At 43.2% G+C, this 24,477-nt stretch overlaps 1 protein-coding gene across 3 annotated transcripts in view; it reads right to left on the bottom strand.

The window, feature by feature from the left end:
• Positions 1-8,736, bottom strand: part of CCDC181 (coiled-coil domain containing 181) — a 35,047-nt gene extending 26,311 nt beyond the window's left edge. The window contains exons 1-2 of one of the 3 annotated variants that reach the window (XM_045983183.1): positions 8,252-8,736; positions 3,084-3,223 (exon numbers count right to left, since the gene is read on the bottom strand). In XM_045983183.1, coding sequence (XP_045839139.1) covers positions 3,084-3,223; positions 8,252-8,411 — 300 coding nt within the window. In that variant the 5' untranslated portion in view covers positions 8,412-8,736. The remainder of the gene's footprint in view (positions 1-3,083; positions 3,224-8,251) is intronic. The other 2 variants (XM_045983182.1, XM_045983184.1) reach the window with 2 other exon arrangements.
• Between the last annotated feature and the right edge of the window lie 15,741 nt (positions 8,737-24,477).

Below are 24,477 nucleotides of genomic sequence, written 5' to 3'. Positions count from 1 at the left end.
TCCAAAATCAATTTCATATTCATGCAATATATTTTATGAACAGGAAAATGCACATGCTTCTTATTTTACACTCTGCTCGTCACAGTCTAATTCGTATTTATGAGCACCCCAAGGGAAATACACGTGACAATAACACTTTGGGAGAAATTTAACCCTAAATCTGAATTTGATGTTGCTAAATGCTATATTAATATTTTTAAATGTTCATGCTAATGAATGAAAGGTAATTACAAATAAGTCATTATTATTTCAACATTCTTCCTCTATAAAATTTTCCTCCCTTTAAATTTTCAGAAGAAAAATTTTTTTAATGCTTTCTCCTTATGAATTTGTATTCTTCAAAAAATGTATCTTTCTTTCTAGAATCATTACAATATCAGTCTTTGGTCAAGTTCTAATCATTTTGAGGTTCTTACAATCTTTTCAGATTATTATTGCTGCTATTTTCTGCAGGATCTATACCCAAATTCCAGGTTAATTTTTATCTCTGGATGACATTTTCCTTCCTCAACTATCCTCAGAGGCCCCAATAATCTATGCTAAACACCATCACATAACTTGGTTTTACATTAAAAGAGCGTAATTCCAGAGCATCTGGGTGGCTCAGTCATTGGGCGTCTGCCTTCAGCTTGGGTCATGATCCCAGGGTCCTGGGATCAAGCCCTGCATCGGGCTCCCTGCTTGGAGGGAGGCCTGCTTCTTCCTCTCTCACTCTCCCTGCTGGTGTTCCCTCTCTCACTGTGTCTCTATCAGATAAATAAATAAAGTCTTTAAAGAAAAAAAAGTGTAATTCCTTTCTCCCTTCCTCTCCCTCTCAAATAAATAAACAGTATTTTTTTTTTAAGTATAATTCCACAAGAACAGTATTTCACATAGACCAATGAACAATTCCACACAGACTTGTCTTGGCGTGTCACAAACCCCTGAGCTACATCTGCTGTGTCGAATGAAAGGCTTCCCACCTAACATCTCTCCTACACCCAAACAGACTCACCGACCAAACAAATGCTTTACCGGCAATACTTTCTCTTTCTCTCAGACAACTCTCCCTCCTAGAACAAGCCTATGGGAAGTGCTACTTGCTGCTCTCTTCAACTCCTTAAAATTCTCTTCCTCTTTTACTTGCTCCAAGATCATCTTCTCTGATAGCCGCCTCTTCCTAACCTGCACAGCATTGCTAGATTTCTGATAAGCACATCAACCTGGCCCATTAAAATGTCTAACAAGTAAGTAAGATTAAACCAAGATCTCTACATTGAAATTGTTTTTTTTTTAACCATATTTGACTCTGTGATTCATTTCGACAGCATCTGTTTCCTGATTATTCTTTGACTTTCACTTCTTTTTAAAACCCACTGTGAAAGAAGTAAAAAAAAATTAAAAAAAAGAAACCCTCTGCAATAAAACTACCACTTTTTACAGTGAAATTTCCCCCCAGCCCTCATCCCCATCTCTACCTCTATTATCCGTTTTCCCTGCCAGCCTCAAAGGAAGACATGCTTATAATCATCCCCTGGAATGAGTAAGATTGATGAGAGCACTCTGTTTTGCCCACTGTTTTATCCCCAGCACCCAGAACAGCCTCTGATACTGGCAGGTGACTACAATATTTTTAAATGAATTAAGAAATGAGACAGTGAATCATGATCATCACTTCTCTAATTCTACCACTGTGTGCTCTGGATCTCACACCCCTCCAGTAATGAGACTTTGGTTCAACCTTACCACTCTGGGCATCTCTGCCTGTACTCATTCTGATTATTTTCCTGTTAAAGATGCATAAAGCTCCCATTTAAAGGCCATCTTAGAAAAATCTTAACTTTTGGGGCGCCTGGGTGGCTCAGTGGATTAAAGCCTCTGCCTTTGGCTCAGGTCATGGTCCCGAGGTCCTGGGATTGAGCCCGCATCGGGCTCTCTGCTTGGCAGGGAGCCTGCTTCCCTTCCTCTCTCTCTGCCTGCCTCTCTGCCTGCTTGTGATGTCTGTCAAATAAAAATTAAAAACCTTTAAAAAAGAAAAATCTTAACTTTTTACTTTGTTGCTTTTTTCAAATATAATTCCATTTGTCCTCCCCATTGCATAAGAAAGCAAAATGGAACGAAGAGAAATTTGTGATGTAAGACTTGCTGCTTTCTTTCTCTATATTCTTTTCTTTAACCTTCTTCAATCTGACTTCTGGTGTAATTACTGAGTTCTCTGTCCTTCTAAAGTCACCTATTCTTACAGGGGTCTTAAGTCTTTTCTTCATTAATTTCCTATTTATTGACTCTAATTTCATACATATATAGACAAGCATATATACACATATGAATACACACATATACACACACATAAATTATGTATAGATACACATACACACCATATACGTAGATATAAATAAATATAAAGGAGAAAAAGAACTGTCTGTGATCCAGGAATTGGTTCATTTTCCTGGATTTCTGTTCTACAGGTCTGATAAATAGTATGGGATCTTATTTAATGGATCCACTTTTTCCTAATCTGCACAGCACTGCTAGATCTCTGCTAAGGAAATCCAGCAATGCACTTCTTCCTACAGGTATTCCTGTGGCTGTTTTGATTCTACATTCCTTTCTATATTCATTCCCCTGAAGAGCTAATTCAGTCTTAAGGTTTCAAATATTAGCTAAAAGACCATGTCTTTTGAGACTTTGCTTTACTTTTGTTTATATTAAAAGTATAACCACCCTTTTCATTTATATTAAAAGTATTTACCCAAGTTATATAAAATAGAAATTAATTGTACTTGTTTTTATTTTGGGGAAATAAATCACATTTTTATATTATATAAATTATAATTTTAATTATAATTTAAACTTTAGCAAGTGCTAACTTAATCCCTGTTCTCTCATATCTCACTAATTAGCCCTCACCTTAAAATACAATATATAAGTTCTTTATGCCTCAATATTCTCATCTCTAAGAAGGAAGTATTGATACTTGTTCTATTTTTATCAAAGGAATTTTGTTAAGGTTTAGATGACATAATATATGCAAAACTCTTCAAGAATTACAAAGCACTTAGTTAATGAAATTATTATGAATGCTGTTGGCAATTTATATATACCTCTATTATGCTGACACCACTTTTTTCTTTTTCATTAATTAACCATTCCAGGTCCTTTTCAAAGTCGTCTTCATATTCTCCACTTTCTTTTGAGTCCATATCTTTATTTCCATCCATTTCCCGTTTGTTAAAGAATAATGCTAGAAAATTTAAAAAGATAAGGCATATGTTATGTCAACTTCACAGGGAGCAAGGAGTATGGAGATTAATAGGACAAGTAAATCAACACACAGAAACACAAAGCATGCAGTGTTCAGAATACACATATAACTGTATACCCTAAAAGAGAGACATTTTCTAGATGTAGTGCTCCTAAACAGTATCTCCCCCGCTCCTGCCTCCCATTTACAAGGGGGCTCTCATTTACAAGGAGACTAAAAAAGGTGGATAAGAAGATTATCTGAGGCTTAGAACAGGATTTTCCACATCTCCTGCCAATCACTGACATGCCTTGCCCAGGTCAGAGCAGATGACTCAGCTTTTAAGTCACACTCATTTACATTTTTTTATGCTCAATTAAAAACAAATACAGGTTTCCTCTGCTCTCTGAAAGAAGAGCATTCCTATGAAATCTTTTAAAAGCTAAGATGGCATAAAGAAAAGAAGCAATTACTGCTTCATAAAAGCAAAAATCCTTTTCAGATTTCTTTCAATGAGCAAAAACAGGTACTAATGTGGGTCTTTTGTAAAAGAGAAGTAAAATTTCAACTAGGGGAGGAAACCTGAATATCAGTTCCCATCCTTGGGTTTTTAATCCTTCTAGTAGTTTATATGGCGTAATTATAATGTGTGATCTGAGAGCTTTTCAGCTAAGTGAAGTTGATTCTCAACTTGTAAATGTTAACTTCCACAAAAGCCAAACTGTTTTCAACTCTGAGATATGTTTTTCACCAAAAAACCCAAAATGTGATGTCTAATGCTATCTGGAAACAGTGGCAAATAGGGGTGTCAGGTGAAAGTTAGTGTTTGTGAAGATGGTGTATAAACTCAGCCACTTTTAAGAGAACCATTTTAAAGTTATCTATAAATTGAGGTCAGTTCCTAGCCCTGAGAATTGTTATGTGTATAATTCTTCAAACAAAAGAAGCAAATAAATCTTTACTATAAGGTGTTTGTATATGTGGGTGAACATACAATATATGTGTGTGTGTGTGTGTCTATACATATAATTTTGATAGACATTTGTTAAGCACCTACAATATTCCTATATACATTCTCATTCTCATAAAGATTATAAAATAGGCCTATGCTCTTGAGGTGTTTCCCATGTGGTACAGAATAAATAAAACCCACAAATTTAAGATATAGATAAAAACAAATTAAAAATATGTAAATGGGATAAAGATATATATATATATATATATATATATATAGAACAATGGGAAGAAGAATACAAAAAATTAACTCAGTGTAAAGTTGGAAATACCAAGGAAAGCTGAGATGGGCTTTGAATACTGAGTACAAGAGTTTATTAGTTATTGCAGACAAAGAGAACACCATGAGAAACAGCAAACAAACATGGAAGTGCATGGAATTGTTCAGAGAGGCCTGAACGTGATGTGCTCCTGAAGAAGAAGCTGAAAGCAGTGATAAGGGGTCAATATGATGTCAGATTATCTGTTCTGACAGATAAGGTTGAGGGAAAATGGTCATAAAGCAACCAGAGGTAGAAATATAGAGCAGTAATCTGCAACTATTAAAAAAAAAAAAAACACAAAAATGAGCAATGCTCTCTAAGTGTACGTAGAATTTCAGGTTCAGTCTCCAAAGAACTATAGGAATCTCATCTTCAGGGTCTCAAACACCTGGGACCCTGTTTGTGCACCTGTTTCTATGCCCAGGAACCTTCTCTTGATCCTACACCAAGAATAAATTGCCTAAAACCCTTTTGGAGGCAGAAAAGTACAGAAGTCCAGAACACATTTTTTTAGGATATAAAAAGAGAGCTATTTTTTCTGAATTAATAAATTATCCACAAGCTTTGTTTTGGCCATTAGCTTCACTGTACTACTCGCAAACCCTTGACAGGACTACCTAACCTGGTGCCAATTTTACTGAAGGGAGATACACATTCTTTTCCTTCCGTTGTTCATCATCAGATAATAGAGCACATGGGAGAACATGTTCCAGGAGCTACACGAGCACTAGCTAAGTAAAGAGATGAGGCTTTGCAATACTGTGTATGAAAAACACTGTAATAGGTTTTAGAGAACAGGAGGTTCGAATGAGTTACAAGAATGATGAGGACACCCCAAATGTGAATAAACTCCAAGCTAAGACTATGGGTGAGACGTACAGAAAGCGGGAAGCACGTATCCAGTTTCCCGTGCTGCAGGAAAGGACAAAAGACAGCTGGAACACACTCAGAGGCCAGCAAACCAGGGGAGGGTGATAGAAGAGAAAGAAGGGAAGAAGGGAGCCTAGAAGAGTAAAATGCGTTAGAACCAGCCTCTCAGGAATACCTGAAAACCCTGGGAATATTATCCTAAAGAAGAGAAAACACAAGAGTCATTACAACTGTTTTACATTATTTGTTTAAAGATTTTATTTATTTATTTGAAAGAGAGAGAGAGAGCAAGCGAGCACAGAAGAGTGGGTGAAGCAGACTCCCCGCCAAGCAGGGAGCGCAATGCAGGGCTCAATCCCAGGACCCTGAGCTCAGGACCCAAGCCAAAGGCAGACGCTTTACGGACTGAGCCACCCAGGTGCCTCTGCTTTACATTGATGAGATGGCTGCTAGGAAAGGAGGACTGGACTTCCATACCTTCAAATAGTAAAACTAGTGTTAAGGGCTGGAAAGTCAGGGAAAAATTTTGGCAATTTAAAGCAAAATTTACAGCCCCTGTACATGAGATTAGGTCATGATCTCAAGGTCCTGGGATCTAGCCCTGCCACAGGCTTCCTCCTCAGCCGGGAGTCAGTGCACTTCTCCCTCTCCTCCTCCCCATGCTCATGCTTCTCTCTGTCTCAAATAAAAAATAAAATCTTTTTAAAAAATCATAAAATGGGGCACCTGGGTGGCTCGATTGGTTGGGCATCTGCCTTCTGCTCAGGTCATGATCCTGGAGTCCAGGGATCAAGACCCACGTCAGGGTCCCTGTTCAGCAGTGTCTGCCTCTCCCTCTGCCCCGACCCCATTCGTGCTCTCTATCTCTCAAACAAATAAAATCTTTTAAAAAAATAATAATAAGGGGCGCCTGGGTGGCTCAGTGGGTTAAAGCCTCTGCCTTCGGCTCAGGTCATGATCTCAGGGTCCTGCTATCGAGCTCCGCATCAGGCTCCTTGCTCAGCGGGGAGCCTGTTTCTCCCTCTCTCTGCCTGCCTTTCTGCCTACTTGTTATCTGTCAAATAAATAAAATCTTTAAAAATAAATAAGATGAAAAACACAAAAATAAAACAGAATTTACCTTTTGTCCTAAAATGAAGTGAGTTGCCTATTAGAAGTGTTGCATTCCTTGTCAACCCAAAGAGCCTTAAAGCGAAACCGCTGAGCTAGATGACCCTTAAGATTGATTTTAAGCTTTTTATAAGCTGCCAATTGGCAAATAATTGCCAACTCATGAAAAGCAAGGGAATTTAAAAGGAAATGCATAGTATCATGATAAGCTTAATCTGAAACAAATGGTGTGTGCCTGAATCATTAAATCCAAGGCTTAAAAAGTTCTTGTCTCGTTCACTAAAATGTCATCTTTTCTCAGAATAGTGCTCGGTACTGGTACCCTGCCCCCTCTCAGGACAAAGTTAGTTTTATGTACACGGAAGTTAGTCATTCAATCTAATTATTCAAGGGAACAAATAACTATTTCCAATGAATTAGTCGGACTATAATTCCTTCTAGGTATTCACGCCTTTCGTACTCAGCATACAGAACGGACTTTCCTAAACAACTCCAGGCCGGTTTCAGAAATCCGCGACGCGAGGGCTGAGAGCAACCGCACTCGGGAAACCCGGAGAAACGGCTCCGAGTCCGTCTACACCGCCTCGCTGCGGGAAGGCTGAGCCCTGCCGCTCGGCGTCCGACCAGCCCCCGGGGCAAGGCGGGGCACCACCGACCGAGCGGCGCGAGCAGAAACTCGTGACCCGCGAACGTCGGCGACGCCGTTTTCCAGCGTCCCGGGCGCCCGAGCACAGGCCGGGTTCTCCTCGGGCCGGCGGGCTCGCGCCAGGCGCTGAGAGCACAGCCCGCCGGTGCCCGTCTGCTGCAGCGAGCCGAGCGGCCGCCCGAGGCCCGCGATCCCCCGCCCCGCGCCGACTCGGACGTCACGCTGCGAGACGTGGCGCCATCGACGAAGACGCGGCGCTCCCGAGTCAGACTCGCGAAGTCGCACGACGGCGCCCGCACTGCAGAGGCGGCCCCGGGCGCAGCCACGCGCCGTCCCCGCACCGTCGGCGCCGCCCGGCGGGCTGCCAGGGACACCGAGGCCGCGAGCCGCCACTCCCGGCACCGAGGCCCTGACGCCGCCTCCAGCGCGTCGCGGGGTCCCCGAGCCTCCGCTCCCGCCCGCCACCCCGGCGCCGGCCGCCGTCGTCCCGCGCGAACCGCAGCGTCTCGGTCACCGACTCAGTCCCCGGGCTTCGCCGTTAAATTCGGTTTTCTCCGCAGGGGACGGTGCGAGGGGCTCGGGACGGACGGGCCGCCGCACCGCGCTGAGACGCGGACAGCGGCTCCTTCGCCCCGCGGGGACCGGACCTTCGCGCGAGCCTGCGCCGGGGCCCCGCGCCGCCCGAACGCCGCCCGAACGCCGCCGGCTCACAGTCGAAGAGAGCCCGCGTCCTTCGGAAGAAGCGCTGGAGCGCGGCTGACCCGCGTCGGGCCGCCCCGCCAGCCCCGCAGCCGCGTCCGGAAGCCCGCGACACACGCGCCCCTGCCCGCGGCGGGAGGGCCTGGTCGCACGGCGCTCCGGACTCGGGCCCGCAGCCGGGCTCCCCGCGCCGTCGGCGGACGAGCGGCTGGACCCCCGCGGACGCCGCCATTTCGGGGTGACGCGAACGTGGAGGGGACCAGTGACAGAATGAGGGCCTGAGCGCGCGCGGGGGTTCTCACACGAGCCGGCGGGAGGGTCGCCGCGCCTAACCTCCTCTCCTCGCGGCCGTCCCGGCGTGTCCCCGGACCCTGCCCCGCACCGAGCCCCGCACCGTCTCCCTCCCCCCACTCCGCCCCCTCCTGCCTGAGTAGGCCGCGGCGGCTGGGGTCCCAGGGGCGGCCGGCGCACTTCTGCTCTCCTCCTCTTTCTGGGCTCGGACGGGGAGCGAGGGAGACCCCAGCACCTGCTCGCGCGGCGGCGAGGACCCGGCTGCCATAGCAACGGCGCGCCGCCGCGTCTCCATCCGGGCCTCTCACTACGGGGCGGCGCACCCGCGCAGGCGCAGAGCAGCCCGAGAACACCTGCCGCTCCGGGCGCCCTCCCAGGCGCCAGCGGAGGCCCCGTCCTGCTGCGGTTTCCAGGGAGACAACCGGGCAAGCCACGCACCGCGCACAACACGTTAAATAAATCAGTACATTAACTCTAGACCTTCGTTAAGTTAAACACTATTTGAAAATGTCGGCAGTATTTTCTTAGAGATTCACTGTCTTCATGCAGCTCACCTTCCCTTAGAAGACAATGAGAAACATACTAAAGTCACTCCTGTTGTGTATTAGAGGGTGATAAATGGTAAAGAAAAATAGAGCAAGCAAGACGGGATCAGAAGTGTGGGGGTGGGTTATGAAAGTGGGGTGGAAATTTTACATAAAGTAATCGAGGAAGCCATACTGAGGTGACCTTTGAGACTTTTATTAAAATGATATACAGATTTGACATATATACATTACATACATATATTACATAACAGGTATCTCTCTTACCTAGATATAGTTATAATGGAAATATAACTTCCCCCCAAAACTGAGACTTTCTTTCTGTAATTTATTATTATGAGTGTCACCTTCAAAACTGGACGGCCTGAGTTTGCTTGTGACCTTTAGCAGCAGGACAAGCCCACTTTTAGCCTGTATACATTCCTTAAAACAAACACTCTAATTTTTAAAAAAAATTGCTCACACTATCATTGGTTTTATTTGCTCAGCAAATTTGTTCAGGACCTGTTTCATGTGCTCTGCAATTATGATGTACACCCAAACCCCAGAAGGCGAAATTTCCGAGGGATCTCCTGCTGTGAGGCTCTAGCTTACTCAGTATGTGATTCACAATCTCGTCATAACCCTGAGCTGGAGAAAGATTTGACAGCAATAAACTATCATGGAAAAGAAAATGAATCAGAGGGCTGGCCTTTGAGAAAAGCAACAAACAATTTACTGGTTTAAATCACTAACAGGAAAACCCTCTGTTTCTTTTTTTTTTTTTTAAGATTTTTTATTTATTTATTTGACAGACAGAGATCACAAGCAGGCAGAGAGGCAGGCAGAGAGAGAGGAGGAAGCAGGCTCCCCGCTGAGCAGAGAGCCCGATGCGGGGCTCGAGCCCGATGCGGGGCTCGAGCCCGATGCGGGGCTCGAGCCCGATGCGGGGCTCGAGCCCGATGCGGGGCTCGAGCCCGATGCGGGGCTCGAGCCCGATGCGGGGCTCGAGCCCGATGCGGGGCTCGATCCCAGGACCCTGAGATCATGACCTGAGCCGAAGGCAGCGGCTTAATCCACTGAGCCACCCAGGCGCCCCAAACCCTCTGTTTCTAAGTGGCATCTCATTGCCTAATAAAGGGTTACCCTCTGAAACTGACTACCCACCTATCTTTGAACATAAGTGCCCTTCACTAAGTATGCGGAAAGTCTCGCTCTTGTCAGTGCAGTATTCTAGAAGTTTCAGTTCCTGGACATCCAGACATACATATTGAACATGAAAAGCAAAAAATAAAAAGGAAGCTAAACTGCAAAGGTTCTATTTAAGGTATACACATAGTGTTGATGAGTAGTGATTAGGAGACTGTCTCCTTCTGGGCTTTGCTATAGCAAAGAACCACTGATTCATATACGTGAGGAAATGGGTTGTCATAAAAATGCTGTTGGGTTAAGTCTCCATAGGCCTCTGTACTCACTTATATTCTTCTCTGGGAGCATCCCCCCACGAGATCTGAAGCTGCTTTCCGAAACGTCCTAAACACAATGAGTAGTGGATAGAGACAAGAATGCCAATGTGCTACACTGAGTCAGTTTCTATAGTTAAGTTCACATTTTAAGCAGCCAGTGTAAAAGGAAATAAAGTATATTTTCTCAAGCTCTTATGAGAAAGAAAAAGTCACATGTGTCCCTCAGAAAAAATATGTTGTCCTGGCATTAATTTTTAAAATAAGTTCTTAGGTTTTGAGAAGGAAGGAAGTAAGTGAAGAGAGAGACCCGGCTTTCAATAGCATTTTTACAGCAAAGACATAGACAGGTTCCTCGTGTTGTTCATATTAAGAATATGAATGCAGAAAAACTACATTCAAAACCACATACTTTAAAATTGGCTTTGAACTTTTTCAACTTTTTTCTCCTCGCCTATGCCTGGTGAATGCCGCCTGCCTTACAATGCCAATCCAAAAGCGGTGGTGGATACATACCTTTCTTCTCTGAGGTTGGCAATTTTGTTAAAGCTCATTACAAAACTTGGATTTGCAAGGGTACATTTAGCATTAGCAGATAATGGATTCATCTTATCTTCCGAATCCAGTTACAGAGTGAACACCTCCCAAGAACATAGATACCACAGTTCATGTCAGCAACCAAAACACACTTAAAGGGACGCCTGGGTGACTCAGTTGTTAAGCGGCTGCCTTCAGCTCAGGTCATAATCCTAGCGTCCTGGGATCGAGTCCCATATCGGGCTCCTTGCTCGGCAGGGAGCTGCTTCTCCCTCTGCCTCTGCCTGCCTCTCTGCCTACTTGTGATCTTTCTCTCTCTGTCTCTCTCTCTCTGACAAATACCCCTCTCTAACTTTCCAGCGCTATTATAATAAAATCCAAACACCTTACCTTAACTTCAAGGTTCTGCATAATTGGGCCTCTGCTTATTCCTGTAATCTCACCTCCTACCACTTTCTTGCTAATGTGGGATTCTCAAAGAGCTCTAACTAATCTCCTCCCTGTTCCTTCGGCATTGTCAAAAGCTTTCCCATCTGTGCGAGTGCCTCTATCTGGAATGTTCTTCCCAGATATTTGCATTGCTGACTCCTCCCCATCATCCATGCTTTCATTGGTCCAGATCCTAGGAGGAAAATGCCTAATTTCTCACCATTAAGTATGATATTAGGGATAGGTTTTTTGTAAATGTTCTTTATCAAGTTGGGAACATTCCCCTTTAAGTTTACAGAGAGTTTTTAGCATAAATGGCTACTGAATGGTATGCTTTTTTGGCATCGATTGATATGATCACATCATTTTTCTTTAGACTATTGATGGAATGGATTACATTGATTTTTTTCCAAGTCAGATATTTTATTTTATTATTTTTTATTAAGTTATAGTCAATATACATAATATTAATTTCGCTTGTATGACATAATGATTTGATAATTGTATATAGTTTATTGATCGATTTTTTAAAATGTTGAGCCACTTTGCACATTAAATAAATCTCACTTAGTTGTATATAATTCTTTCTATACATCATTAAATTCAGTTCACTAATATTTTGTTGAGGATTTTTGCATCTGTGTTCATGAGAGATCGTGTTCTTTCTTGTACTGTCTTCATTTGTTTTGGGCATTACGGTAATGTTGAACTCATAGAACAAGTTAGGAAGTGTTTCTTGTGCTTCTGTTTCCCAAAGAGATTGTAGAGAATTGGTATCACTTCCCCCTTACATATTAGGTAGAATTTACCACTGAAACCATCCAGTCCTAGTGCTTTCTTTTTTGGACAGTGGATTAGTGGTTCAATTTCTTTAATAGTTATGAGCTCTTCAGATTGTGTTTTTCAGTTATGAGCCCATTCCATCTAAGCTATCAAATTTGTAGGCCCAGAACTTTTCATATTACTTTTTTATTATTGTTAAGTGTCCATGGGATCAGCGGGAATGACCCTTCTTTCATTGTTGTTATTGGTCATTTGTAACTTTTCTCTTTTTCTCTCAGTTAGCTTGCCCAGAGGTTTATTGATTTTATTGATATCTTTAAAGAAATACATTTATATTTCATTGATTTTCTCTATTTATTTCTGTTCTAATTTTTATTATTTCTTTTCTTCTGCTTGCTTGAGGTTTAAATTACCCTTCTTTAGTTTCCTAAAGTAGAAGCTAAGCTTATTGGTTTAGATCTTTTCTAATACATGTATTTAATGCTATAAACTTCCCTCTAAACAGTTTTTGCTCATCCCATGCATTTTGATAAGCTTCATTTTCACTTATTTCAAAATATTTTTGTATCTCGATATTTCTTTTTTTGACACGTTATTGAGAAGTGTGGTGTTCAATCTCCAAATACTTGGAGGTTTAATAGTTTATCTTTCAGTCATTTATTTCTAGTTTAATTGTCATCTGAAAATGTGATTTGTATGATTTCTGTACTTTCCAATTTGTAAAGGTGAGTTTTATAATCCAGAACCTGGCCTACTTTGGTGACTGTTTATTCAACTTTGGAAAGAATGAATATTCTTGCTCTGACTGGATGGAACAGTCTATAGATGTCAGTTAGATTAAGTTAATTGATAATGTTTTTCAGGTTGATTGTGTTCTTACTGATTTTCTGCCATATTGATCTACTAACTAACTAAAAGAGTATATAATAAGGTCTTTAATAGTGGATTTTTATGTTTCTTCTTTTAGTTCCCAATTTTTGTCTTGTGTATTTTGATGCTCTGTGTTAAGTGCATACATACTAATAACTGTTATGTCTTCCTGGAAAATGGACCTTTTTTATCATTGTAAACGCCCTCTTCACCTCTGGTAATTGTCCTTATTCTGATTCTTCTTTAAAATCATATTGCTGGGGCGCCTGGGTGGCTCAGTGGGTTAAGCCGCTGCCTTCGGCTCAAGTCATGATCTCAGGGTCCTGGGATCGAGTCCCGCATCGGGCTCTCTGCTCAGCAGGGAGCCTGCTTCCCTCTCTCTCTCTCTGCCTGCCTCTCTATCTACTTGTGATCTCTCTCTGTCAAATAAATAAATAAAATCTTAAAAAAAAAATAAAATCATATTGCTACTTCAGGTTTCTTTTAATGAGTATTAGCATGTATTTCTCTAACATTTGCTTTTAATCCATATGTATTTTTTTTTTAAGATTTGTTTATTTAGGGGTGCCTGGGTGGCTCAGTGGGTTAAAGCCTCTGCCTTTGGCTCAGGTCATGATCCCAGGGTCCTGGGATGGAGCCCCACATCAGGCTCTCTGCTCAGCGGGGAGCCTGCCTCTCTGCCTGCTTGTGATCTCTGTCAAATAGATAAATAAAATCTTCACAACAACAACAAAAAAGATTTGTTTATTTATTTTAGAGAGACAGCATGGGTGGGGGGTTTCGGGGAAAGAGAGAGAGAAGCAGACCCCTGGCTGAGCGTACAGCTGGATGTAGGGCTCCATCTCTACACCCTGAGATCATGACCTGAGCCAAAATCGGGAGCCCAATTGCTCAATTGACTGGGCCACCCAGGTGCCCCTAATCTATATGTGCTTTTAACAAAGACTTTATTTATTTATTTGAGAGAGAGTACAAGTTGGGGGTAAGGAGGGGCAAGGGGAGAGGGAGGCGCAGGCTCTGGTTGTGATGCTTTGTCTCTTCAGGCTGTGTTTTCTCTTATGTTTTAGCATGACTTGCAAACATTGTTGTTGAAAGGTGGATATGATGTATCATGAGGTAAACAGGACTTTAGTGTGAGACTTAAGCTGGCGAGGAGGTGGCTGTGTTGAATGTTTTCTGTAGCTGCAGGTGCCAAATGGTTCCGATTCCTCTAGTATTCTCTCTCTCGACTTTGGGCTTCCGTGAGAACTCTGTTTCAGAGACTCTGTCTAGCCTCTCCTTCGGTTCTAATTCAGTATGACATGATTGGTGTGGTGGTAAGGTATGGAAGAAGAGAGTCAGTACATAATCTTATGATTAAATCTCAATCTTTTAGTAGTACTCTGTCCCTGACCTTCACGCGTGTTTCTTAACCTTCCCGTTTGTCCCATTTAGGTGAGGAAGCCTAGAGGGAGCTGGAGTTACAGAAATGCACATTTCCCATATAAGATAAGGCTGTTACTGTCTTTTTCCCTGAAGAGTAGATCTTTGTTTTGGAAAAGGCTGTGGGCATATTTCACAGTGGGTAATTTTCCCCTCTATCTAAGAACTTTTCCATCTTCCCACACTGAAACCTTGTATTCATTAAACATTAACTCTATTTTCTCTTCTCTCCAGCTGGGGGCAACCACCATTCTACTTTCTGACAATACGTAGTCTTTTGTATCCATCCCCTCTCACTTAGCATAATGTTTTTTGAAGTTCATTCATTGTATAGTAGCATTAGTATTTTGGTGCTTTCTTGTTCTTTTTTCTCTAGAGTGAGAGAGGGAGGGAGGAGAGAGAACACACAAGCCTGGAGCATGAGCAGGAGGGCAAGAGAGGGAAATGGAGCCCTGACGGGCTCCATGCACAGCACAGAGCTCTAAGTGGGGCTTGATCTGCGACCCTGAGATCATGACCTGAGCTGAAATCAAGAGTCGACACTGAGCTGACTGAGCCACCCAGGTGCCCCTATTGTCCCTTTTCATCACAGAATAGTGTTCATTGTATGGATAATACCAGATTTTGCTTATTCACTTCCCAGTTGATGAACATTTGTGTTGTTTCTACTTTTGACTATCATAACATTGCTATGAAAATTTTTGTTCACGTCTTTGTGTGGACACCTTTTCGTCCTTCTTGGTTAGATTACTAAGTGGAGTTGGTGGGTTGTATGTAATTTTTAAGAAACTACCAATCTGTTTTCCCAGAAGTGGCTGTCTGTTACAGTTCTACCAGTAACCTACGAGAATTCCGGTTCATCCACATCCTTGCCAGTGCTTGGTATTTTCTGCTTTTTAAAATTATAACTTCCTCAAGAGTATATAGTGGTATCTCATTTAGGATTAATTTTTGTTTCCCTAATGACTAATGATGTAGCCACTTTTCATACACCTGTTAACCATCAGGATGTCTTCTTTGGTGAAATGTCTATTCAAGTATTTGGCCCATTTTTAATTTGGGTTATTGGCTTTATTATTGAGTCATAAGGATTATTTATGTATTCTTTTATCAAGTCATATTTACAAATACATAATTTGTAAATATTTTTCTCCCAGTCTGGGGCTTATGTAATCCCCATTTTGGTTCTAGGCTTTTCCTTTGTTTCTCTTCATTAACCCATCCACAAGCTCAGCCTTCAGATGGTTTGTAAATCACCATTACCTCTGACTTAATAGGGAAATTTCCAAGGAAGACTTGAACTCTAGCAACTTCTACTTCTAGAGGCAGTCTCCCCTGCCCTTCTTACAGGAGCACCTTAACAAGTTGACACGGGCTCATTCCTGAAGTGTTGATATTTGTACGTAGCAGACAATTTTAGCAGCCTGTGAAATCTAACCAGCCGCGCCGGCTGACATCTTCTAAGAGCTTCACCAGCATATATTTTATTCCTGTAGATCACAGGTTTATCAGTAATAAAGCCAGAGTTTTCTTTAGTCAGTAACTTTGAACACATGCAATCTAAACCATATCTCCCAAAGATATTTCTTCCATGAGGTCCTACCACTAAAGATATAAACCTCAGAAAAACTTAGAAACCTCCATTTTAATTAATCAATTCAGTGAGCTTTTATAGGGTATTGTGCTAGGTACTCAGAGACAAACAATGACAAAACATTTTCCTGCTTCAAAGCGATTGAAGTGTACATATACATACAAATGACCTCCACACAGACCTGAGTGTTACGTGGTCCTGTAGAAACAGGGGGGAAGGCTGCCTATAAAAAGTAGCCCTTGAACTAATCTTGGTGAGTAAGTTGAATATCAGAGGCAAAAATGGGGGTGAGAGCTCCAGGCGCAGGGACTGTGCAAATACATAGAAGCTGAGGCTGTTCAAGGATGTCGACAGCGCAGAATCCGAATGGGAATCGTGTGGGATGGTGTAGTGAAGCTGGACAATCGGACAGGGCAAGGCTGTCAAGAACCTTCGGTACCATCCTTCAGAGGTCTGCTGACCATCTCACTGTGCTCAACATTGCTAGGTCACCTGTGGGAATGGTTCTCAGATTTTTGTTATCATCCAACAAACACTACTTTATCAAAAGACTTAAATCTTCCTCTTAATAGTAATCAAATTCACAATTTTATGTGGATATTAATGAGTTCACAGGTACCATATTTGTCATTTATGATTCGTTTAAAAGGTATTAAATATGCAACATGGCATGGCTGATGAATTGTAACTATGTATTTATTTCTAAAGATTATACTTGGGGCGCCTGGGTGGCTCAGTGGGTTAAAGCCTCTGTCTTCGGCTCAGGTCATGATCCCAGGTCCTGCATCGGGCTCTCTGCTCGGCAGGCAGCCTGCTTCCTCCTCACTCTTTGCCTGCCTCTCTGCCTACTTGTGATCTCTGTCTGTCAAAAAAAAAAAAAAAAATTTAAAGATTATACTTGGGACCCCTGGGTGGCTCAGTGGGGTGAACCTCTGCCTTTGGCCTAGTCCTGGGATCCAGCTCTGCATCGGGCTCCCTGCCCAGCAGGGAGCCTGCTTCCCCCTCTCCTTCTGCCTGCCCCTCTGCCTACTTGTGATCTCTGTCTCTTTGCCAAATAAATAAATAAAATCTTAAAAAAAAAAAAGATTATTCTTGGGGCGCCTATGAAGAAGGCTTTTTTAGACATTGATAATCTTCTCTTCACATACTTCGTTCAAGAATGTTTCAGATGTATGACTATTATCCCTCCATTAGATTCGCATCCGTTAGTTCCATGTTATACTCATCATTTCTTGTAAATCACTGACTTTGTTTTAAAAGGTGGCCTATTTTGAGAATTTGTATCCGTACATTTCTGTCTTTGTGGAGGAAAAAAGGGAACTCCGGGCTAGTGATTAGTACAATCCTTCTCTCTTGTGATGCTGGGCAGGGCGGTGACAGGTCCCAGTCAGCCATCCCATCGCCACGGTCACCACGGCAGACCGCCAACACACTTAGGGTCATTCCGTACCCACACAACCACTCTGTTTCTCACTTTCAGGATGGCATTCAATAAATCATATATCAATAAAATCATTGATACTTATGTGTCAATAAATATAATAAAGGTAGTTGACCTTTTTAAGTATAAAACAGGCTTTGTGCGAGGTGACTTTGCCCAACTGCAGGCTGATATAAGTGTTCTGAGCAAGCTTAAGGTAGGTTAGGTTAAGCAATGATGTTCAGTGGGTTAAATGTATTAAATGCATTTTCAACTTATATTTTCAACTCATGATGGGTTTATTGGGATGTAATCCCATCCTATGTTGAAGAACAGAAATTTGAGTGTGATCAGTGTATGTACAGGGTTTATAAAGCCACGGGACTTAGGGCGCCCGGGTGGCTCAGTTGGTTAAGTTTCTGCCTTAGGCTGAGGTCATGATCCCAGGATCCTGGGGTTCAGTCCTGTGTGTCAGGCTCTCTGTCCACTTCCCCCTTTCCCTCTGCCCCCTCCAAGCTCATGTTCTCTCTCTTTCTCAAATAAATAAATACATAAAATCCTGAAATAAATAAATAAATAAAGCTGTGGGCCTGGATGAATACATACAGGGAGGGAATGTAGATGAGGAGGGGAAAAGATCAAGGAAGGAAGCCTGAGGTGATCCAACATTTAGCTTCAGGAAGAAGAGGAAGAACCAGGAATAAGACCCAGGAGCGACTAGCACACTCCTGGTGAGAGAGAACCCGGAGGGAGTTGTGTCCCAGAAAACCAGAGGAAGGTCCTGTCCGCTGGGTCATGGGCTGTTGACAGGTCAAATACAATGAGGACCAAGAACCACTGTTTTAACAGCAGTTTGATGGAATGGTGGATCCTAAACAAAATGAGGAGAGTAAGGAGAGACGGCAGGCAGGATTTCAAGGAGTTCTGCTCTAGGGGAAAGGAAGAAATGAGACAGAGAGGTTCAAGCAAAGGAAGATTTACCATGAAGCTAAATAAATTTTAGGGCTTCTCACCTGCACAGGCTCCTTCTGTGGCTCAAGGAGGGGCCCTGATAATGTGTTTATGTGAAAACATGGTTTCGTAAAATTTCCAGAAATCAAATATTTTAATGATAAGAACCCAGTGTCTCCTTCCATTCCAACTTCCCCCGTCAAGTGTACTCTGCCTTTGGTTGGCTGCAGACACTGCTGGAATTTAACTAAAGGAGAGTTAAGAATACATTTACTTTGGGTTAATATTTTAATTCTGAACAACCAAAAATATTTTAAGTATAATAAAAATGATAATCACATTGAATTGAGAATTATTTTCCTTTTTCTCTACCACTTAAATCTGAAGATCTTGAGGGAGAGAAAATAACATTACCTGTCCAAGTCTAAAGTAGGATGAAAACAGAAGTGCCAAGAATGGTGGCAAACTTCTGGTCACTAAGTTATAAACCAGTGCAGTTATTCTTGGCGATAGTCTAGATGTGCTTATAATTTTCCTTTTTTGAAGACTATGTAATCATGTGAAGCAGAATAAATCCGAGAAAGAACGGGGGAGTTAAAAAAATGAAATGCTGTGAGACACTAAGGAACATGACTTGGCCAAATATGCATCCTTTTCGGTGGAGGCTACCCTATCCCACAACCAATCCGCTTTAGGACACATAGTAAAATAGAGTAGCAGTTATGCCCATTAGAATTCTTAAGACTTTTCTGAAGTAACTAGACACCCATAATCTTAATACTGATTTGAACCAGTCAGTGGCAAGCCAGTCAGTATCTCTGTAAAATATGCCATTGTATGAATGCTACAATTTAACTGTGACTTGAGGCACATTAAACAGTAATACACATAAAACCTCTGCCAGAGATCTCTAGTGACTTTTTATAAACTCGGATTTTTGTACAACCCTTTCGTAGTGTAGCATACAGATAGTGGTCATTCGGTCATGGTCATTCGGCCTCTCCTAGAAGAACACGCGGACACAGAATCGGCCGCATTCACAGGAAGCCCACATTTTTGCTGCTTACTCTGCATCAACATTACAGTGAAGAGCTCCGTGGCTACAAGCATGGGGCAGAGCCTGGAACCCTACAGGCGCTGTTCCCAAACTCACTCTATTTTTACTCTCCTTCACTGCCCCAGTTCTCACCTTTTGTTCTCGGCAGGCTATCCCGGGCCCTCTCCCTTTTTTAAAAGAGCATAAAATAATTTAAAAGAGCATAAAGTGAACCCCTCTTTCTCCAAGTGGGCATCAGTGAGAAAATGCATTCCTAGAATCATGATGGCCGTAACAGGGGCAAGAGACGGACACCTGCACAGCTGATGAATCCCAGTTAAATGAATTCTGAACTTAACCTCCAGTTAGTTTTGAACTAAACCTGGCAGTGTGGGCTGCTTTTCCAAAGTGACACCAGACTTCTCCATCTGTAGGACACATGATGATTCTCTGTAGCCTTACCCAAGTTGTTGCTCTTGGCATCTCTTTCTTCCTTAGGATCCAATAGATGCATTCTTGACATAGTTTCAAACCCACAGCTCACTTTTTCCATTTTCACCATGTTTTTCATTGTCATTATAAAACAGCCATTTTTTGCAGTAGTCAGACAAAAGCATAACCTCTTCTAGATGTTTTTTTCACTTTATCATGTTTTTCCTCAGGAAAAAATGAAATCTACATTTCAACACTCTTGGAGTACACTCCAGGAAACACAGGAGGAATGGCTATGTCTGTCTCCGTTACTCCAAAGAATGAAAGCACCATCACTCATTTACCCTCTTGAAGTAATGTGAAAGTTCTTTGATTGTAATGGTTTTGGAGGAATCATTTCTCTCTTCCATTCCTTAGAATACTTGCCTTTCATAGTCATCATTTTTCTTTTATACTGTTATTACTTATGCATGTAGATTTAAATAATATAGTCTATCTGCTTTTGAAGGTATAGGCTTGTATTGATATATTTTTGTGTGTCTTCGTTGTTTCACTCAAAATTGCATTCATAAGATTCATTGAAACTGTTGCTTGTGGCTCTGGTTTATCCATTTTCACCCCTGTATAGCTACACGTCTAGTGCTCAACAGCCACGTGTCTAGCAGTGGCCAAATCGGAAAGTGCAGCTCTGCGGTGTATATACCCAGGAGTGGAATCGCAGGGACACAGTGCGTGTGTAGCGATGACTTTAGAGGACAGTGCCAAAACATGCCATTCAAAGGGGTTTACCAATTTACACTCCCACCAGCAATTTATGAGGCATTTTCTATGGAATTTGAACTTAAGCATTTCCATTTTTAATTTCTAAGATGTATCTTCATGTTCTTTTTCAAGTCAGTGTTTTCCCTTTTGTTACTCTTGTTACTTGTTTTTTGTGATTTCATCTTTTATAGTTAAAATCTTATGCATATTTTACACTCTGTATCTGATAATTCCAATATCTGAAATCATTAGGACTCTTAATTTTTATTTCCGCGGACTCTCACTCGTGGTTACTTTATGTCTCTGGTGATTTTTTGAGTTATGTAACGACTTACTAATCTCCAACCATAATGTTTTCTGTATTTGGTCTGAGCGTGATCTGTCACTGAGTGTTCTTAATATTAACTGCTTTTGTTCTACTGTGGCTTCTTGGGCCTCCAGAGGACGAAAATTACCCATGTGGCATTAGAGTTGACAACAGTAAGAGTAGTAATTACTCTTAAGCGTTTTGTTTGTTGAGGGAGGTCACCGAGAGGACATGACCACTGGCTGAATGGTGAGCTGGCCCCTGGCCCCCGGAGGCTCCACACCCCTCCCCCGTCCTTGGAATGGGCTTGCCTTGCCTGCTCTCAGCGGCTGCCCAAGGACACAGCATCGAAATCGGGATGTGGTGTAGAGATGGTCTGGACAGGAAACGGACTGAACGCAGCTAAGGCCTCTGTGTCAACGTACAAGATGTCGTGGTGAGGGCAGGGATCTGCTCATCCTCCAGCAGCCCAAGATAAGCCTTGTATGTGAGTTCCCTTCGCGTTCTAAACCTGCCACCCGGCAACCTGGAGCAGCCTCTGGAGGGCCGTTCACATGACGCCTGGCAAGCTCGCGAGGAGCCGCGAACCGCCGTGTTGCTGTTTCTCAAATTTCCTACCATAAACACAGAATGTTGAAAAATCATGAAATCATGTTAAAATGACCATGGAACCAAAACATTTGCCAAGCACAAGAAAACCCCGTTAGTAAATTTTTACTGTGCACTGTGCGCTGGGATTTCCCGCCACTTCTTAGAAGCCTCAGCCCGCACGTGCGATCCGGACTCCAGGCCTCGCTCGGGTCCGCCGCAGCGCGGTCCCCCGGGATCTGCCGCGTCCTGCAGGGAGTGAGCGTCGCGGAAGCGGGAGGCGTCTGAACGGAGGAAAGGGCGAAAAGGGGGAACATGGAGCAAATGCAGCTCTAGCAAACGGACGAATGTGCGCAGAGGACTAGGGGCGCCGGGGGGCTCCGTCGGGTCACGATCCCGGGTCTTCCCGTAGGGCCCCGCGTCTGCTCCCTGCTGGGGGGGGGGTCCTCCTCCCTCTCCCACTCCCCCCGCTTGTGTTCCCTCTCTCGCCGGGTCTCCGTCAAATACATAAAAATCTTTGAAAACAAAAAATAGATTTTAAGTTTTGAATGGTTTTTGTTAACATTTCAGCATCTGGGGCAGAATTTGCGTTTTCGCGTGCGGGGTTTCCTCCGGGAAACGCTCCCGCCCCTCGCTTACTCTGAAAGAAGGAGCTTCGGGACGTTTCCAACCGCCGGAGACCTGCCCGATTTGACAGGATCACAAGTAGGCAGAGAGGCAGGCAGAGAGAGAGGGGGACCAGGCTCCCCGCGGAGCAGAGAGCCCGATGCGGGGCTCGATCCCAGGACCCTGAGATCATGACCTGAGCCGAAGGCAGAGGCTTAACCCACTGAGCCACCCAGGCGCCCCGACATTTACACTTTTTAAGCCACCTTTGAAATATGGACACACCCTTAAAATGGTAACTTAGTAACCTGGGCGGTCCTGCTTCTTCCAAGGCCATGAGTCAGAAAGGCCTTCCTCACCCCTCACCCCTTGAAATGGCCATTGGACTAGAGATTTTAGGTGGTTATTTCCCATAAAATTCATATAGACTCTGCTGCCAGGTTCCATCTCTTGAGTATAAGCTTGGTACCCCACCGCCAATTAATAGACATTAGATAATGACTCCAAACTGTCGTTCCAAACGTTGTCACCACCCTTCTCTCGACCATCAGTCCTTGCTGATGACACACATTTGGGCCTCGTAACCTCAGGCCTCTTTTCTCCACTGCAGTTTCCCTTTCTAAACTCCTGCAGGGCTCCAATGCCATCTCCCTCAGAGAGCCACTTAGATTTCCCCGAAGTCCTTGTTCTCTTTGACACAAGGCTTTTAAAGTCTTAACGGGAGATGGTTAATGGTACCTGACACGCTCTTGTCATACGGTTGGGCATCTACATTATCCTCTCTACTTATCACCCATTTTTAAATTCCTCGAGAGCAGGAAATTATGACTTTTTCATCTTTGTAGCCCCAGAAGAGCTTTCCAAAATATAAATTAAAAATAAGGGGAGGGGGGTGCCTGGGTGGCTCAGTGGGTTAAGCCTTTGCCTTCAGCTCAGGTCACGATCTTAGGGTTCTCTGCTCAGCAGGGAGCCGCCCCCCCCCGTCCCCCCCGCACCTGCCTCTCTGCCTACTTGTGATCTCTGTCAAATAAAAAAAAATCTTTAAAAAAATAAAAAATAAAAAGCAGAGAAAGTGTTTAAAAACCTGCCATTGTTTTCATTTTGATTGAAGCATTTTAAAAAAGTTCGCTTGAGTGTCATTTTGAGATTCATAGCTACAAGTTAATTGTAAATAGAAGGATTAAGGAATTGATTTCTCAGCCCCCTACTCTGTCTCCAATGTGACAGGTGCTTTCATACATGTTCTTTCATTTCCTTTTTTTCTTCTTCTAAGATTTTATTCATTTATTTGTCAGGGAGAGAGCTAGCACAGCAGGGGAATGGCCGACAGTAGAAGCAGACTCCCCACTGAGCAAGGAGCCCCATGTGGGGCTGGATCCCAGGACACTGGGATCAGAACCTGAGCCCAAGGCATTCGCTTAACGACTGAGCCACCCAGGAGCCCCATGTTCTTTCATTTCTTCACAGCAATCCTGTCAGGTTGCTGCTACCCCACTAACCCGTAAGGAAGCTCTTTTTCCAGTGACAAGGTAGAGCCTTGAGGGGCAAACCTCGCATTCTGAACTCTCTTCCATCGTTATCAGCACTATTTATGGAAAAAGTCATTAGAACGACTACCAGATCCTTTGCCAGAACCAAAGGAGATCATGTTCACAAATGCCTTTTCCAAACTAGAACGTGTTACTACTCAAGGGTAAGGTATTAATTACAAGGAGGATGTCGTAAGTGGAACACATAGGTATCCAATCTCTATCATTTAGAGCACAAAATGCCTTCAATAAACCCTCCGGTGGAACGGAGGTCATCAACAGGCATTTTAATCTTAACCTCTCCGGTGCATGTACGGCAGCACCGCCCGTGTGGTGCAGTCAGGTGAGGGTCGGACCTTGGTTTTGGCTCAGGTCATGATCTCAGGGTCCTAGAATCAAGCCCCATGTCACACTCCTGCTTCTTTGTCTCCCTATCTGCCCCACTGTCCACTCTCACTTTCTCTCTAAAATAAATAAATGAATCTTTAAAATAATGACAGGGCGCCTACATGGCTCAGTCCGTTGGGCGTCTGCCTTCAGCAGTATCCCGGGACTCTGGGGCCGAGCCCCACATCAGATCTCTGCTAGGCGGGGAGCCTGCTTCTCCCTCTCCCTCTGCCTCCAGCCCCCCTTGCTTGTGTTCGTGCTCTCTCTGGCAAATAAATAAAAAATCTTTTAAAAACAGTGATGACACTTAGCTATTTATACTGGCAGGTACTGAATCTGTTACGTATCCTTTATGTAATTTAATATTCATCTGGCACGAGCATGGGTTTTACAACAAAAGATCAAAACAAGACACGGCCCCTGCTCAGAAGGCTTACAATCCGAGAGGCATTAAGATACAGGGGATATAACTTCAGGGACAGAAACTTCAAAAAATGTTTTTGGTTTAAAAAATGAGTCTTCCATGATAATGAAACAGGTTTTAGAATGCGGTATTAAAGGGAAGGCACTCCTTTGTATATGTGAGAAACAAGTGATTTGGTTTCTGGGACATAATGAACAAGTGATTCTCAGCTGAAGGCGAGAAGATGCTTCCTTTCACACTATTTTGGGCTGGAACAAAGTGGCTATGAAGTTTCAGAACAAGATGGCACCTTGAGCC

The sequence above is a fragment of the Meles meles genome, chromosome 17 (assembly GCF_922984935.1).
Source record: "Meles meles chromosome 17, mMelMel3.1 paternal haplotype, whole genome shotgun sequence".
In the NCBI taxonomy this organism is placed as follows: Eukaryota; Metazoa; Chordata; class Mammalia; order Carnivora; family Mustelidae; genus Meles; species Meles meles.
The sequence above is the reverse complement of the archived record's forward strand: the minus strand, read 5'-3'. Positions and strand labels throughout refer to the sequence as shown.